Source organism: Podarcis muralis, chromosome 5, assembly GCF_964188315.1.
Source record: "Podarcis muralis chromosome 5, rPodMur119.hap1.1, whole genome shotgun sequence".
NCBI lineage: Eukaryota > Metazoa > Chordata > Lepidosauria > Squamata > Lacertidae > Podarcis > Podarcis muralis.
In genome coordinates this window covers 76,513,450-76,530,416 of record NC_135659.1, presented here as the reverse complement: position 1 = coordinate 76,530,416, position 16,967 = coordinate 76,513,450, and the positions used below count along the sequence as shown (strand labels likewise).

General features: G+C 43.6%; 2 protein-coding genes across 2 annotated transcripts in view; both read left to right on the top strand.

The window, feature by feature from the left end:
- Window positions 1-100: 100 nt before the first annotated feature.
- Window positions 101-8,384, top strand: ADIG (adipogenin). The gene is made up of 3 exons (XM_028734990.2): window positions 101-1,462; window positions 4,294-4,595; window positions 7,312-8,384. The coding sequence occupies exons 1-3, from the start codon at window positions 1,336-1,338 to the stop codon at window positions 7,495-7,497; spliced, it is 615 nt and encodes a 204-aa protein (XP_028590823.2). The 5' UTR covers window positions 101-1,335; the 3' UTR covers window positions 7,498-8,384.
- Window positions 8,385-11,238: 2,854 nt separating this feature from the next.
- Window positions 11,239-16,967, top strand: part of ARHGAP40 (Rho GTPase activating protein 40) — a 72,762-nt gene continuing 67,033 nt past the window's right edge. Inside the window, exon 1 of the mRNA XM_077929247.1 lies at window positions 11,239-11,341. The gene's annotated coding sequence lies outside the window, so the exon portion shown is untranslated. The remainder of the gene's footprint in view (window positions 11,342-16,967) is intronic.

Sequence of the window (16,967 nt, the reverse complement as noted above, 5' to 3'; positions counted from 1 at the left end):
TCGGCTGCTTCCGTTCCTTCCGCCGGCTGGAAACCAGAGCGGCGTTTTCGAGGTTCCGCTCTTCAGACGGGCCCCCATAACGAAAAGCGGGGTTTCCTCGCTCCGTCGCTCAAATATACACACGCATTTGGAGTATTTATACCGTGCAACACGTTTCTTAGCATTCAAGGTGCCGCAGCACTTGCAGTTTACACGCTTCTCCGGTTTCTTGGACTGGTTGGGAGTTTTCCTGGAAGGTTTTCCCCGCGGAGGCGTCATGGAATTAGGATGAGCTCCAACCCTGTGTTCTTGTATGGCCACATAAACCCCATATAAATTTGAAGCATGGAAGACCCTCACGGCTTCCCTCCCACCCTTCACGTTCCTTTCTTTTTAAATTATTTTTCTTTTGTATGAATGCCATGTCCATCTATCTTTGGGACTGCAACCCCCATCAGTCCTGTCCATTGGTCACACTGGCTAGGGATGGCGGGAATTGTAGACCAAAGGTTGGCACGCCTGGCATGTTGTTGAAAATCGTTTATCTGACGCCTTGCCCTGCTCCTGATTTATGTCGCTTCTGCACCATGCATTTAAAGGAGTAGTATCATACCAATTTAAACAGGAATCCTGGCAGCTGTGATTTATTAAGGGTGCTTAGGGTTGTTAGGAAGCAACTCTGTCCCCCTCAGAGGACTATGATTCTCAGAATGAAGATAATTTGCCATGTGCTGGCCGTTTTTGCCTCTGCACAGAGATATTGTAATGACAAGGAAAGCTTGCAGGTTCCTCACCGAGAGCTGTTTTTGAGACCCAGTATGCAGCTGCCCCCAACCCCCCATCAACCAGTGAAATACACCAAGCTACATTTTTGGGCTATACACTTTTATCCCCTCCACCTGCAAAACAGGCCTAATACTACTTTGCAGTGGCCCACAGTATTGGAAAACATTACATGTGAGATGAGATATAACTTAGAAAAAAGTAGGAATATTTGGTAAAAACTGTGAAAAGAGAACACAATATCATTATTTTTTGGGCCATTGGTAAAGGAATTTGAGGAGCTCTGTTATTTTCCAATTAGTTTGTTGTTTCTAATTACAAGTGCAGGAGGTGTCATTACACCAGGTGTGCTGCAGGTTCTCCAATTAACCTCAATATAATCTTTGTGTTCCTCCCTTAATGGGATTGCAGCCTTCTTTTAAAATCAGTGGTGTTGGAATGACAGCATAGTTGCTTTGTGAGTCATGTTGTGACGTAATAACAGAGTGTAGTTATCTTAAGGTGCTTAGTGCAGCACAGCAAGTATTTAGTAAAACATGTGCACAGTCAGCTGAGGTGGATTTTGGAGCAGAAATGAAGTACCCTCTGGTCCCTTTAATTAATGACCTAACATTTCCTGTCCTTTTCTTTTGGTTTTGTTTGCCTTTTGGAATATTATTGATTCTTTTCATTTTCTGGCTTCAACATCTACTTAATGATGGTAAGTCTTGCTGTGAGACAGCTAAGATGTGCTTGTGTATTAAGGCTTTAGGTATTAGCTTTCCTTTTAAAGCATTGTGTTACAAAACTATTTTTAGCTTAATGCTGATCTTGTGTGTCAGGCAATTAGGCAGTTTCAAAAGAAAATAAGACATGGAGAATTTAAAGTTTTTGACAACATTGTTTTAAATAACTGTGTTTTTTTTTATTCAAGTCTAAAAAGAAACTTTGTATCAGGAAGGTTTGTTAACGGTTGTGGTATACCCAAATAAGCCTTGTAATTTGGTTGAAACCTATACTGTACAGTACTTGCACACCTCACGATTTTTGGTATGAAAGAGAACATATATAGTGGCTGAAAAGGGAGAGTTGATGCAACTGAGGAGAAATTTCTTGTTTGAATTCCTTTGGCTTGTTCTGCCTTGTCTATTTTTATATTTTATTATTTCACTTCACATACACAATACTATGCTTGCTTATGTTTTCAAATAACATTGCTACTGCAACTTGCAAGTTCAAAAATCTCAAACTGGAGAGAATAGGAGTTGACTGCAGGCACTGCAAGTCATAATCATTCTTGAGATACTCTGCTGTGAAAGGGCTAGCTTCAAACTATTTTTACCTCTAGTGTGTACTGTTTGTCAATGGCAGACTCACTAGTACTGAAGAAGGAATGGGTGCTTAGCCTAGTCATTTGTCTTTTGGCCAAGTTTGAAGGCATAGTGCACCTCTTAACTAGCCTGTGACAGATAAAAAATTAACAGGCTTGACAATCCTAATGGGAACGGAAGCTACTTTGCTTTGTAATTTGGAAACAGAGGCACTAGAAAAGCTTTAGAATATTTCTTTCTTTCTCCATAACTGTTCATTGTTGAACTGTTATTTTAATAGAAATATCTAGAGCTCATTTGGATAAGAATGCTTTATTATCTCATGTTTCAACTTCAGTTTTGCTTTCTGTTTGATGTATTTTTAATAACTTGTGTGTTGGCATTCTTGAGATTGCAACACCTATAGCGCAAGTACAGTAGGTACAGGGGGCAGCCTAGCTCGTTTCACCATCTGAGGCGAATCAGAAAGGTGCCACCCCTGCGCTGAAGCCTTGCTTACTGGGGTCGTGTGGTGGCACCTGCTGGCGCAATCCCACAAAACTCTTCCAAGAGCTTGCTGGAAACTGTCACTGTGTGACTCTGGCAACTGAAGCAGGGGCAGGATCCTGCAGGATCCCACCGCTCGAGGCAGGCTGCTTCACTCTGCCTCATGGGTGGGTTGGCCCTGAGTAGGTATCTCTTTAGTGTTTTGCAGCTTGTAAAATTTTAATATGAAAGGAGAGGGTTTCACAGTCTGTTGCCTTTAAATCCATCCTAGATGTTTCCTTTCTAATATGGTGAGGGATTCACCACTTTATTGTCCTGTTAATACAGATTTCTTGAGGCAGAAACCAAAGACTCTTGGGATCCCATGGTTAGATGTTCTGGGGCAAAGGCTACTAAAATGGTACTTTTCTAGTCAAACCATGCCCAGTGAAAGCACACTTAAATGCCTACTAGTTACTAAGTCTGTAAGTAAATCCCGTTATGTTTGCTCTGATACAGTGGTGTGTTGGGGGCCAGGAGTCACTGTAGCACAATTATCGCTTTAGAGTGGAACTGCTGCTGTTACAACAAAACTGCTTTTTGCAGCATACTATGTTAAAAGATGTCCTCTCAAACATGCCACAGCTACCCCCCCAAAAAAAATATTGGCACATGCCATCAAACATACAGTGGTGCCTCGCAAGACGAAATTAATTCGTTCTGCGAGTTTTGTCGTCTTGCGATTTTTTTTGTCTTGCGAAGCACGGTGTCGGGAAAGTTTTGGAAAAGCTTCAAAAACCACCAAAGTCTTAAAAAACCTCAAAAAAGGCTACTACACCGCGTTCTATGAGTTGCTCCTCGAAGTCAAGTCGCAACTGTATTAACGGTGTTAAGAAAAAGGAAATAAACTTGCAAGACATTTCCGTCTTGCGAAGCAAGCCCATAGGGAAAATCGTCTTGCGAAGCAGCTCAAAAAACCCTTTCGTCTAGCGAGTTTTTTGTCTTGCGAGGCATTCGTCTTGCGAGGTACCACTGTATATAGAATTTATTTATGCATAAGTGATTAAAAGATACAATCCTATTTGGGAATAAACTCTCAGACGCTAGGACTTAATTTTGTTTGTATCCATGCGTGTGGCTATGCACAAAGCGTTCTTCTAATTATAGGAATCAGAGTGACATTGCTGAAGTACAGTAAGTCAGCAGCATTTCCACTTGAATAATGGTGAACACTTCTGTTTTTGCCTGTGTAATAGGCAGGTTCACTTACATCACTGGGTTTATTATTGGGTGAAGATCCATTTTGTTTGCAGCAAGGCTTGTGCTTAATGGTGAAAAATGATGTTAAACTGTCACTTGCCTTCTCTAAAGCACCACATTTGATAATGAGAAAATTCATTTTTTTTAAGAGTTGGGAATGTGAGTATGCTACTTTCTATAAACTATTCTATGGATTTTGCAGCTGTTCTCGTCCTGAGAGTATTATCAGTTTTGAAAGCAGTGTGGAGTGGGACCAAGTCTTCATTTGTGCCTGGGTAAAGGTGTAATATTGATACTGCAGAGGCAATTTAGCCCTTGACTTTCCTGAATGGCTATCTAAAGGAGAGCATATTCCTGTTATACAAAGCTGGTGCATTTCTGAGCACTTAAACGAAAACAGTTTTGTTCAATGTACTTTCATAGCACAGCTGATGCAGTTTTTGTAATCCGACAAAGATTACCTACCACGTTACTGAAGCTAAACTTTTGTTTCCAGCCCAAGTTTCCATCACTAAAGAGATAAAGATGCCACCCTCTGATAATTCTGATGGGAGTGCTGACCTCGAATCAGAAAATGAGTCTAGAGGAAATAACAGTCAGGGCAAGATGCACAGAAGAGCCTCAACAAGTGACATTAGGACAACTCTACCTGTGAAAAAAATGAAACCCAAGCCTGCCTACTTGAGTTCAAAAGAGGCTGTCCAGATAAAAGGGCTTTCTGCCTTTATTTCAGACAGATTGGACCATAATGTAAAACAGTATTGCTTGGACAAAAGTTCATTGTATAACACAGTAATGGTAAGTTGTACTCCTTTTTTTTCAGATGAGCACAAAAAGGTTTCCCCCCTCTCTGTCTACTTCTCAAAGCATATTTCTGTAGGCAAGATGGAAAGGACCAAGTTTGTACCAAATTAATCATTCCCAGGTCGTGGAATAATAGGTTTGGGATTAGAATTCTAAATCCTTGTGTGGTTTGAATCCTACCTACAATCCTGAAGAGGCAATGGGTAGCACACGACCACAGGTTTTCACATTTTTTTCTGTGCTATTTCACAAAACCACAACTGCTTCCTAAAATTTCCTTCAATAGAATAAGCTTTTGTACAAGTGCTAGCAGCTCACAATGATGAACACACCTTTAGGTGAAACAGAGCATATGAAGTGTGCACATTTTGGTGTTCTGATAGCTGTGTTAAGATCTGGATCAGTCTTGTGAAATGCTTTTTGCTTTCCTGTTTTGAGTGTTTGCTTTTTTGGGGTGGGGTGGGTGCTCAAAGCTAGCTAGCTAAAAGGAATTATAAACCCCTTTTGAGATCAATAAGAGTTACATAAATCCACAAGTCACAGTAATAGAAGCCAGTTGGTTGAGCAGTGAACACTGGTGCAGTGGGGGTGGGAGACACACGGAAAGACTATTTGTTGGGTCTGCTGCCTAAAAGATGTGAGTCCCTTATCTGTTTGCTTCAGCATTACAGAATAATTGCTTTAGATACTATTAATGCATTTCTAGGCTGCAATCCTATATCCATTGCACTGTAAGTGAGCCCTATCCCGCTAAAGGGATTTACTTCTGAGTAAGGTAAAAGGTAAAGGACCCCTGGACGGTTAAGTCCAGTCAAAGGCGACTATGGGGTTGCGACACTCATCTTGCTTTCAGGACGAGGGAGCCGGCATTTGTCCACAGAGTTTTCCGGGTCATGTGGCCAGCATGACTAAACCACTACTGGCACACAGAGGACTGTGACGAGTGCCAGAGTGCACTGAAGTGTCCTTTACCTTCTCGCTGCAGCGGTACCTATTTATCTACTTGCACTGGCATGCTTTCAAACTGCAAGGTTGGCATGGACGCAGGTGGTGCTGTGGTCTAAACCACTGAGACTCTTGGGCTTGCTGATCGGAAGGTTGGCAGTTCGAATCCCCATGACGGGGTGAGCTCCAGTTGCTCTGTCCCAGCTCCTGCGGACTATGCTACTGATTTGTTCTTCTAAAGATCTCAAGTCAAAGGGGGCGTAGTTGATTCTCCAGTCATATTTTCGCAGCAGGTTGGTTAGCCTTAGGAAGAGAGCCAAAAACTAGCCATCATGGGACCAGCCAAGGCAGCCATAAGAATGACAAAGTGTGTGTCTGTAAATATGGTCCAAGGTGCACACGTGTAAAGGAAGCTGAACTCTTCTATCTCCTTTATTTATTTAAAATAATTATATACTGCTGTATCATAAAAATATATCACAGCAGTTTACAACAATATGAAAACATAAAACCAATCAAAAACATCATACAAAGTTAAAAACAAGTTAAAAGCAAAAAGGAATTAAAAACAAACATCAATAGACCATTGTAGGGAATGTGCTCTTAATTTCCTGCATAAACCTGGCAGAATAGAAAAGTTTTCAGCAAACATTTAAAAGTTGGTACAGAAGGCGCCTGCTGAATATCTGTCGGCAGGGTGTTCTGCAGGACTGGGCCAGTGACACTAAAGGCTTGATTTCTTGTATTCTTGGTGCTCTTGTCACCAGACTTTGTCAGAGCCCCAAGATCAAAAAAGGCCACCACCTAACATTCTGCAAAGTGAAAAGTATAGCAGAGAAGATCAGATGCAGGTGTAGAGAATTGTGAGTCAGGGTGGGTGGGCAGAAGGTGCTCTATATGACCAGGCGCTGAAGATTCAAGGCAGGTCAAAATTCACACATTTGAGAAAACCTTTTAAAGGAGGGTAATTGTGGCCTTGTAGGTTACACAGGGCCTGGTTTTGATACCTTTATTCAGTGCATTCAGTAGTACCTCATGTTACGGACGAGATCCATTCCGGAGGCCCATCCATAACGTGAAATGCCCGCAACTCGAACTGCTGCGTCTGCGCAGGTTTTTGGAACAATTTGGTGCTTCTGCGCATGCAGTGAAACCCGGAAGTAACCTGTTCCAGTACTTCCGGGTTGCTGCGGGACATAACGCAAAAAGACACATGAAGTGGATGCAACACGAGGTATGACTGTATGTGTGTGTATATAGATAGACAGATAGATATACATACATACATATATATATGTGTGTGTGTGTGTGTGTGTATAATTAACACACACACTCACATATATGTATGTGTATATATATATATAGAGAGAGAGCGTGCGCGCGCTATAGCAGGCCTGCAACAATAGCAGCAGCAAAGGAAACTGCCACAATCAGTGCTTTAAATTTTTCCTTGTGTTGCCTCTTGAGCCTTGTTTAGGCCTTGGGTGGTTGTTGACAGTTTAACAGGTGTATTAAATAGGTTTCTATCTAGTTCTCTGGCAAGGCATTAAACCCAGCAGGGATTTAAAGAGAGGTGGGTCCAGATGCTGATTTTATTTACCAAGACCGTACCAAGTTAATTCATTATGTCTGAATGCATTCTCAGCATAATTGCACGAGGGAAATGGCCATTACTGTTGCAGTCTTCATGGTTTTGTGCAATGGTGATCTTGTTAACTGCTGTGAGCAGATGCGAAAGATGACTTCTTCCTCTGTTCTTTCTTAGCTGATCTGCACTCTGCTGGTCTCTCTCCTCTTCAACCTTCTCTGCCAGTTGCTCGAGGTCTCAAATGTTCTACGAATCCAGCTGCTGCCTTCATCTCTGGCTGTCCGGGTATATCAGCTCTTTGCCTGGGTGACCCAAAAGCCTGCAAAAATTATGATTTCCTTGAAACAAGAAATTTCTGCTTGATCAGCCTTTTTCTTGGGGAAGAGAGAGAAAAGAACTTTTGGGGCTAAAGCGTAATGCTTTGTACAGGGCAGGATTAAAGTGACTCCACTCAACAAACTTTGTGTAGTGTTTATTTGTAGGAATCACTTTTCTGGCAAGGAAACACTAGAATGTGCTTCATCGCTCAGATTATTAGATTATTTTTTCAGCAAGGAGTAGATGGAGGGTGGGGGAAAGAGTGGTATGCCTTTTCAGTTTTTCCATTCCACAATGAGAACCAAAACATAAACCATTATTTGCTTATCTTGAAATAACAACCCTTCTTCTAGAGAAGAACAATGAGGCTCTGATATGCACATATTAAACATACTTAAGAGCAATAAATTACTGCAACTTTTATAACTTTCTCAAAGAAGTGTTAGTATGGGATAATGCAGTGGAACATCTCTCCTTCTAGGTCAAAGGGTTTTCTGTTCCTTGACTTCTACTCCAGTTGCAAGCTGTCCTCTTCCCCTCCAGCCTGGCCACAGCTCCACCATGGGGTGGTGGTTCGCATCCATCTGTCTTGAGAGACAATGGAGCGTCTCTACACACAGGCATGTCCAAAGTCCATTTCGGGGGCCTAATCTGGCCTGCCAGTCGGTTTAATCCAGCCCCTGTAGCAGTTAATTTCCTGGGGTAAAATCATAAAAAGCTCAACAACTTCAATCCTTTAACAACCTTGGTCTGCCCTCACGGCCCTTCACTTCATCAAATCTGGCCCTCTTTGAAAAAAGTTTGGACAGCACTGCGAGAGGTGAAGTCAGATGGATGTGTTAGTAGCACCAAAGTTACCTCCCGTGCCTCAAACCCTAAGCAGTATGTATGGAGGTCCTGCCCAGACAACAAGACCTCCCCCCAGCCTTGCTGATGTGATCCAAAGGAAAGCAGAGCAATACACTTGCTTGGCTACAGGAGATGCTAGAAGGGGCATACAAGGTGCCGTCCACTTTAGGGACTCTTAAGTCTTAGGGACTCCCCTCCAGATTTGCGTAGGATTTACTCCTTAGCCTTTTCTTCTCCTGAAGATATCCCACAAGGCAGCTAGGAGGTATGGGTGGAATTGTGCACAAGATTCTGGTAGACATTCCCATTTTTGCTTTGGCCACACCCTCAGCTGTCATGTGGTTGACTAACAGTGACAATTCCTTGGGCCAAAATAAGGTTGTTTTCTAGAGAGAAAAAACAGTTTTCTGCAAATAATTCAGTAATCTAGTAGACATCCCACTGCAGTTTTTAAAGTTAAATCTTTCACAAGCACTTTGAGTGTAGGAACTCTGGAATGTGTGATAATCTTTAAATAAGGTGCAGATGTAACATTCCAGATCGTTGCTTTTTAAAAAAAAATATTGCTAGAGGAACAAAATCTGTGTATACCCTCATCCTTGCTCCTCGTACATAAAACGTATCACCTTTCCATTTTATTTTATTTTTAGTTTGTCAGAAGGTAGTGTTGTGTCTGTATGGTTGCTAGTTTCAAACCAGAGCATGAAACCGAACAACACTGTGCAAAGTACATCTCCCAACTCTGATTAAAGCTATACTCTTAAAGAAGCATGGGAGTGCCCCTTTCATTAAGTAGATTGACGACAACAACAGCAACAAAATGTTCTGCCATTATAAGCTTGTAAAATGATACCTGTCAAGTAAAACACTTGAAATCCTCTACCTGATGAAGTCTATAGCTGAGACAAATTTCAAACCGATCCAGCTAAAATTGCTGCAAGTACAGCAGCTTTAAAACTGTTAGAAATTAACACACTGACTTTGTTTTTACTCTAGCTTTTATACAAACATACCATGCTTGTGGGATTTGGAAACCTGAAAAATACATGCCTTGCAACCACACACAGCAATCTTTTATTATTCCAAAATGTGATGCCATAGGCTTACTAATTTAAAATAAACATTGTTTGACTTGAGGCCATCATTTTGTCTAAATTCGTATTGTAACACTTGTGTCTATTGCACTTGAGTCTGCTGTATGCAGCCATTCAACACGTTGCAGTGCAGTGTAGAGCTTGCATGAGCAGAGGACAAAATGTAACTGAAAACTACCACTTATTCAAAAACTAACAGGGTTAGCTTGCAACAGACATGATAGTTAAAGAGTAGGAAGAAGATAGCTCTGATACAGTGGTGGCCAAACTTGGCCCTCCAGCTGTTTTGGGACTACAATTCCCACCATCCCTGGCCACTGGTCCGGTTAGCTAGGGATGATGGGAGTTGTAGTCCCAGAACAGCTGGAGCGCAAAGTATGACCACCACTAGCAGATTTTTTTTTCTTCCAGGAATGGATTTTTGCACTGAAGAGCTGGAGGCTCCCTTCAGCTCTGGAACTCCTAACAAATTCCAGAGCACAGAATTATTTAATTCTAAGTGTTCGGTTGTGTTCACAGAGCAATTTACGGTGTCCTCACTGCATTTCCTGCACTGGGTTTTAATCAGTGTCCGCACAATGTTATCCAAAATGCATGTGTATCCTGTACTATATTAATAAATGCTATTGTTTGATGGGTTGTTTCTCAAACCAGCTTCATACCAGCTGGAGTCTTTAAGCAGTTCCTAATTTGCTGAGTGGAGTTGTAGGGCAAGAAACTTCACTACATTTTAAGCTGGTAATGTGAACCCATCCTGTCTTTTGTACCTACTGCAAGATGGTGGATCTTGAGGTTCTGACATAAAGTAATTCTTCATGCTTGATGTCTTCCCCACCCTGTTTTCTGTATTAGGGGAATTGCTTTGCATGGAGGACTGGAGTATTTTCTTATGCATCTGCTATCTAGAGTGGAAAATGCCAGCCAAAGTTTCAACTATTATGGCCATTTTTGAGAACTAGCCATCTGTGCAAACATGCATAAGTCATGTGTAATGCATAACTTACACCACCTAGAAATTATTTTTATTACGTGGTTTATAAGCTTTTCTAATTATGAGATTTGTTTGCAAGCATTTCACCGATACTTTTCTGCATCGACCAACGTCTTGCCCCAGCGGGGTTACCGGCGCAGCTCCTACGGCAACCTTTCCCAGTTCTTCAAGGGAGCCTTCCCTATACAGATAACCGCATTGCTCTGCGCCACTCACATATTTGCAGCGCTTCTTCACCGAAATGTCCTGGGCCAAGACAAACCTCTGATCCTCCTTTCTTTGGAAAGCCTGAGCAACAGGCCAATCCCAGCTTAGAACAAGCCAATCCTCTAACGACTCCCTGATGTTTCCAACGGTCTCTTTAAAAAACCCATTTCTATAGCAACCAGGACAGGGTTATGGCAATAGCAAAGAGAGACTGACCGAGGTTTTTCTCCAACGCGCTGCATCGCGTTCCCATTCGCTCGACTACCCAGCCCTGGGGGGAGCTGAGGCTTTCCAGGGAAGTGAGTCAAGACGCCTATCCCTTTCCTCTCGAGCATTTCTAACTCAATTCCCCTCTTACCCTTCCCCCAGTCTGCTTTTATCTCCCATTTGTGAAAGACCCGCTTTGAAAAAGGACAGGGAAACGGCTGAGCGCCGTCTGCAATTGCGTCCTCCTGCAGCGGCTGCGCCCTGGGTAGCAACTAGTTTGCAGCTACTTTGCAGAGGCGCACAAGCTCCCATCACGTGCAAAACCCGCGCAAGGTCCGTTGCTTTTGCTCCTCCTTGACCGGACAGGGGCTATTATTCCTCCCCTTCGTCGCCTGCGGGCTCCGCCCTCCCTCCATTCAAACGCTCCCACTCGGCGGCGCTCGCGCACGCGGAGCGCATCTCATCCATACGAGGAGGCGAGAAGGAGGACGAGGCGCTTTCGCTCGTCTCTTCCCGGTCCGCGCCCACTGGGATCCAGCAGGTAGGGAAAGAGGCGGGTGTCCCTTTGTTCTTGCAGGAGAGGCGTTTTCGAGGGCGGCTGCGGCAGCAAAAAAGAGAGAGGGATGCAGCGAGCGCTTGGAGAGGGTCTCCAAATCCTCGGATCTTGGAGCGGATACAAGGCTGGCGATTCTTGGCTTGCGGGAATATCGGGCAAGGACTTTCAGCGGATTCTCCTGAGACATCCTGGAGAAACGTTACAAATATATATATATTCCATTACACTGTCTGCGGAAATAAAAAAGAAACAAGAAACGGTGCTTTAAATGTGACCTTGTTGCTTCTGCAAAACGGGAGGCGACTTCCCCTTCGCGTGGCTGGGGATAGGGAGGTCGGTTTTTAAAGAACTGATTTAAAATGTAGATCAGGCGCAACCGGAGGGTGTTTTCCCCACCCCCATATTTCGTGGAAAGGATTGGGAGGTTATGAACTGAATGGGGAGGCATCAGTAAGACGTCTAGGAATGAAGGAGGCTCATTTAGACTTGCTAAAATTCCCCTTAATAAAATTTAGAAGGAGGGCTTGCCTGTCGTCCGCCACAGCCCAGTCGCCTCCTCAACTTTTGCCGTTTTGCTCTGGCAGCCTCTGGGTGGGATTCGCCACTGCAGACCCGTGTCTACTCGGAGGTAGGCAAGCACCAATGGTGTTGAGCGGGGCTTGCTCTCTCTAGTTAGGATTGCAGCTCAAAGTTCTGGGCTTGCTTGTGAGTAAGCATGCACGGCATGGCACCGTGAGGAGGGGACACTTGTATCCCATTGTTTGATACACGTTTCTGCCGCTTTAAATTTTTCGTACTTTCATCTGATCTTGAGCACGATTCATTGAAAAGCGGGATATAGACGTTCGAGACAAATGTCCAAGTCAAGATTTAAATCTGATATGCAAAGCAGAGGGTGACTGTTGTAGTGGAAGAAACTAGATGACTTTTAGAACGGATCCAGTATGATCGATAAAGGTCTGTGTAGCATTTTTACCCTATTCTGTGCCAGCACTTTGGTGGTGTCTGTCAGGCTGACAACTTTATTATCAGTGGGTGGTGTTGCGGGTTGCTCTCTCTCTCTCTCTCTCTCTCTTTGCGAGGAAAGAAATGAACCGTTAGTTGTGATTGCCGCCTCTCTCCTTACAAGAAACACATGCTGTTGTTGTTTGAATTGAAGCTTTCCTAGTGTTTTCCCATAGGGCGACTCCTCCTAGAAAAAAGGATGCTTGGAAGAACTGCTTTTTTTAAAGGAAAAAAAGCGAAAGTGATTTTGGTATTCCAAAACCAATAAATAAGAAGCAGGGCCTGATCCTGCAATTACCAATATTAATGCAACGTGTCAATTTTCTTCGAACATGTCATCTGCATGTACCACATTTTGGAGCTATGTTGAAGCTAGGCTATAAAATACAAGCTGGTGGTCTTCATACTACGGGATTGAAAAGGGTTTGCAGGAAGCATTTGAGTGCTGTTTCTGTACTACACTTTAACATATCAGTTTGTTACAAGTGCCTTTTAATAAGGCCACACTTCTGCTTCTCTTTCCCATCAACCAAGCTCTGGTCTAGTTTGTGTCTTCTAGTCTTTGGCAATGGGGAAAGGCTGTAGATTTGAGGCAGAACACAATGCTTTGTGTACAGGAGGTTGCAGGTTCGGTTCCTGGCTGGTAATTGTCCACTTTCTGAAACTCAGGAAGGCCGCCGCTGGTTAGTTTGGACAATGGCTTTTATCTGCAATAGCCATAACAAGGACTCTTCTAATTTTGGGAAGGAGAGTTTGTTTCCAAAGTCTGCTCGTGCAGGAATATTTCCTTCAGAAGTGTTTTATTGCAACTTGAGTTGTTATAAATTGGGGGTCGCAGGATGAAGACCGGATGTCATGCAGGACTTTGACTTCTTGGAACATAGGAAGTGACCTTGTACTGAGCAACGCTCAGCACAAACTAGTGTGACCAAAGAACAAAACTCTGGATAGGTTGTGGCAATGAAGCTATGTAGATAGGCATGTATGGTTCTTAATGTCAGTCGATCAATCAGATTGATTTTTAAATAAACCATTGGTCATCCCAAAAAAAATCAAATAGTATTTTCAGTGGTTCCTACTGCCTCCTGTGGAAGAGCAACATCTGCTTTCCCTGACCTGCACCCACTTTATTTAATCCTAAATGTAACTGATTCCCATTGGTGTCTGCAGGGAAAATTAAAGGGATTGATCATGTGTTCTAGCCTGTATTGATAGGGATTCATACTGGGTGTGTCTTGTGAGAACCTGACTGATGGTTGAACTAGCATTTGCTTCATCAGTAAATGGGAATCAGTGGTTAAGTATCAAGTGGTTAAGTATCAAGCTAACTGTGAAGGGGTGGGGTGGGGTGGTAAAGAGCTTTCTATAGACATCTGGTTGGCCGCAATGAGAATGCTGGACCTCTGCATTATCAAGCAGGACTCTCCTTGCAGAAGGAGGGCATGTCTGCTGGGACTGCCTATTCATTGGGTGTTTGAATCTTTGACTCTGATACATATAACAACTTGCAGTTACTTGTATATTTTGTGAGATGTGTTGTATGATATATATATTGTTTTGAAGTGGCTTATTCGTTTATTTTGAATGACATCATACTGATTATATATTTACTAACAGTTATTAGCCAGCGTATTGCGTTTGCATTTTTGTAGATTATTCCATAGCATAGAGTAGGCATAGGCAAACTCTGGCCCTCCAGATGTTTGGGACTATAATTCCCATCAACCCTAGCTAACAGGACCAGTGGTCAGGGATGATGGGAATTGTAGTCCCAAACATCTGGAGGGCTGGAGTTTGCCTATGCCTGCCATAGAGCTTTTTCTTCCCAATACAGATTTTCACTGCTTGGCAGGCATTTTGCTAATAGAGGAAAAAATGTGGAAGCAGCAGCCTACTTTTCTGCTTAAGTTGTAAAATCTAAGTAAGGATGGGCACACTTTTTCTGTGGGTGTCCACGCTTTCTATTTAGGATAAACTCTCAGGGGCCACATGTGGATGAGTCAGCGGTGGGTGGGGCCAGTTAAAAAGTGGGTGGGGCTACAGCTTCTCTCTCCCCCCCCGCCCTCTGGTGCCTGCATTTCTGGAGGTAATGGAGAGCCAGTGTGGTGTAGTGGTTAAGAGCGGTAGACTCGTAATCTGGGGAACCAGGTTTGCATCTCCGCTCCTCCACATGCAGCTGCTGGGTGACCTTGGGCTAGTCACACTTCTCTGAAGTCTCTCAGCCCCACTCACCTCACAGAGTGTTTGTTGTGGGGGAGGAAGGGAAAGGAGAATGTTAGCCGCTTTGAGACTCCTGAAGGGGAGTGAAAGGCGGGATATCAAATCCAAACTCTTCTTCTTCTTCTTCTCTCTCACTTTTCATCCTTGCTCAGTAGGCTGCTGTAGGAGTGACAAATGAGCTTCCAAAACGAGGCCTGGGACCATAGATGACCCATCTGTGATCTAAAACGAAAGGCAACTTGCCTCTAGGGCAGTGCAAGTGGCCACAAGAGGAGCTTTACAACCAGTATATTGTCTGTACATGTGATTATCCCTTGTGTTGAGTATAGGTTCATTAGATCACTGTTCTTTGGAGCATAATTTAGGGAGGACACTTACTACTACTCGTTCAACCACTCCGTTCCCTGTGGTCTAGAGGTGTTCTATCCATATGGCAAGTCTGTGGACTCATTACAAAGGCTTTCCTGGTTCATTAGCCAAGGTGCAATGTCAACAAGACATCTTCCTTCACTGCATATTTCTTCTGCAAAGTGGAGGGGGGATTTCTCCCTTAGTAATAAACTGAATATGTAGGAGAGCTTGAGTCCGAAGTGCCCTTTAAGCAAGGGACTTGACTGCTTATCTACAGCAGCTTTTTGTTTTGCACTAGCTTCGTACCCTGGGTTTTAAGTTCCTTGAAGAAGATGGTATCTAAAATTTAAACAGGAGATACGCTCCTAGTGTTTGGTACTTCTGCTGTTAGCTGTACGAGCACAGGATGTTCAGTGTCCTTCCTCCAAGAATTTGGGTTCTTTCATTGTGTAAACAGCACACTTGATTGCTTGTTTGGCAATGGTTGCGACATCCAATTGCATCAATCCCCCCTCCCCTTTTAAAAATAAGAAGGTGCTTGGGTCAGTGTGTGTGTGTGTGTGTGTAAATTGCCAGAAAAGGGCAAGCAGAATAATCGGAGCATCTTGCAACTCATAATGTTTGGGGCTTGGTAGTTAAGGGGAAAAGGCAAGAGGGGAAATGGCATTAAGAGGATGGAGGGAAGTTTTCCTCCTCCCACAGTACTAGACTCCCAGGGTTATTCAATGATGATGATTGCTGGGGGATTCCAGGGCAGATCAAATGAAGGATTCATACATGCGGTGATGTTGCTGCCCCAAGTGGTGGTGATCGCCAACAACTTAGATGCCTTTAAAACAGGGGTAGGCAACCTAAGGCCCATGGGCCAGATGCGGCCCAATCGCCTTCTCAATCTGGCCCTTGGATGGTCCAGGAATCAGCGTGTTTTTACATGAGTAGAATGTGTCCTTTTATTTAAAATGCATCTCTGGGTTATTTGTGGGGACTGCCTGGTGTTTTCACATGAGTAGAATGTGTCTTTTTATTTAAAATGCATCTCTGAGTTATTTGTGGGGCATAGGAATCTATTCACCCCCACAAAAAAAAATATAGTCCGGCCCACCACATGGTCTGATGGACGGTGGACTGTCCCATAGCTGAAAAGGTTGCTGACCCCTGCTTTAAAAGGTAACTAGACAGTTTTGTAGGGGATAAAGCTCTATAGTTTTATGGCTACGACTGCGGTGCCTGGAGACAGGCAGTCAAGTCATGGATCCATAGCAGAGGAGTGATGACCGCTGTGAGGAGCACAGAGAGAAGAAATGCCATGGCGCATCTGCAGCAGCGCAACCAGATGCCTTCATCTGCCCCAGCTGCAACAAAACATGTCTCTCCCGCATCGGTGCCTACAGCCACAGCAGGCACTGCAATCTTCGAATAGCTTGACCTCACCCCCAAAGGCGCACTCCTCCATTGTCTCCTTAGACAGACAGATGCCAACCAACCAGTTTTGATGGCTGTATGATACCTCCAGGTTCAAGGGTAGCATGGCTCTGAATACCAGTTTCTAGGGATCCAGAGTTTCGGGGGGGGGGGGGAAGTGTCCTCATTGTGGATTTCCCATAAGCATCTGGCTGGCAACTGTGGGATACCACATCTTGGTTTTGGGCTAGACAGGCCTTTGGCCTGATCCAGTAGGGCTGCTCCTCTCCTCCAGGCTTTCTAAAAATGACTTGAGGTGATGATGCCTGAGGCAAGTGCTCAGACAAACTTCTTCCTTTAACCAACTGAATAATTAACCTGTGTTTGCTTACTCTTTGAAACGCTTGATGCACAGCTAGTCATACTGTTTACAGCCAGTCAGGTTTTCTATGGAAATCAGAAGTTTGCTGAGTGGGTGCAAGGCACCTCATATTAACTGTAATATTTTCTGTGTGAACCAGAATCCATTGTGCCATTTTGAATTTATTTATTATTATTATTATTTCATTGATTACATTTATATACCACCTTTTCCAAGGAGCTCAAGGTGGCGTACATGGTTATCTTCCTTGTC

What these genes read in the sequence shown, in the direction of transcription:
- ADIG (XM_028734990.2), top strand. Translation starts at nt 1,336, where the DNA reads ATGAAGTACCCTCTGGTCCCTTTAATTAATGACCTAACATTTCCTGTC. An exon ending in TCAACATCTACTTAATGATG is followed by an intron (nt 1,463 to 4,293) that starts GTAAGTCTTGCT and finishes TTTTGTTTCCAG; the next exon opens with CCCAAGTTTCCATCACTAAA. An exon ending in CATTGTATAACACAGTAATG is followed by an intron (nt 4,596 to 7,311) that starts GTAAGTTGTACT and finishes GTTCTTTCTTAG; the next exon opens with CTGATCTGCACTCTGCTGGT.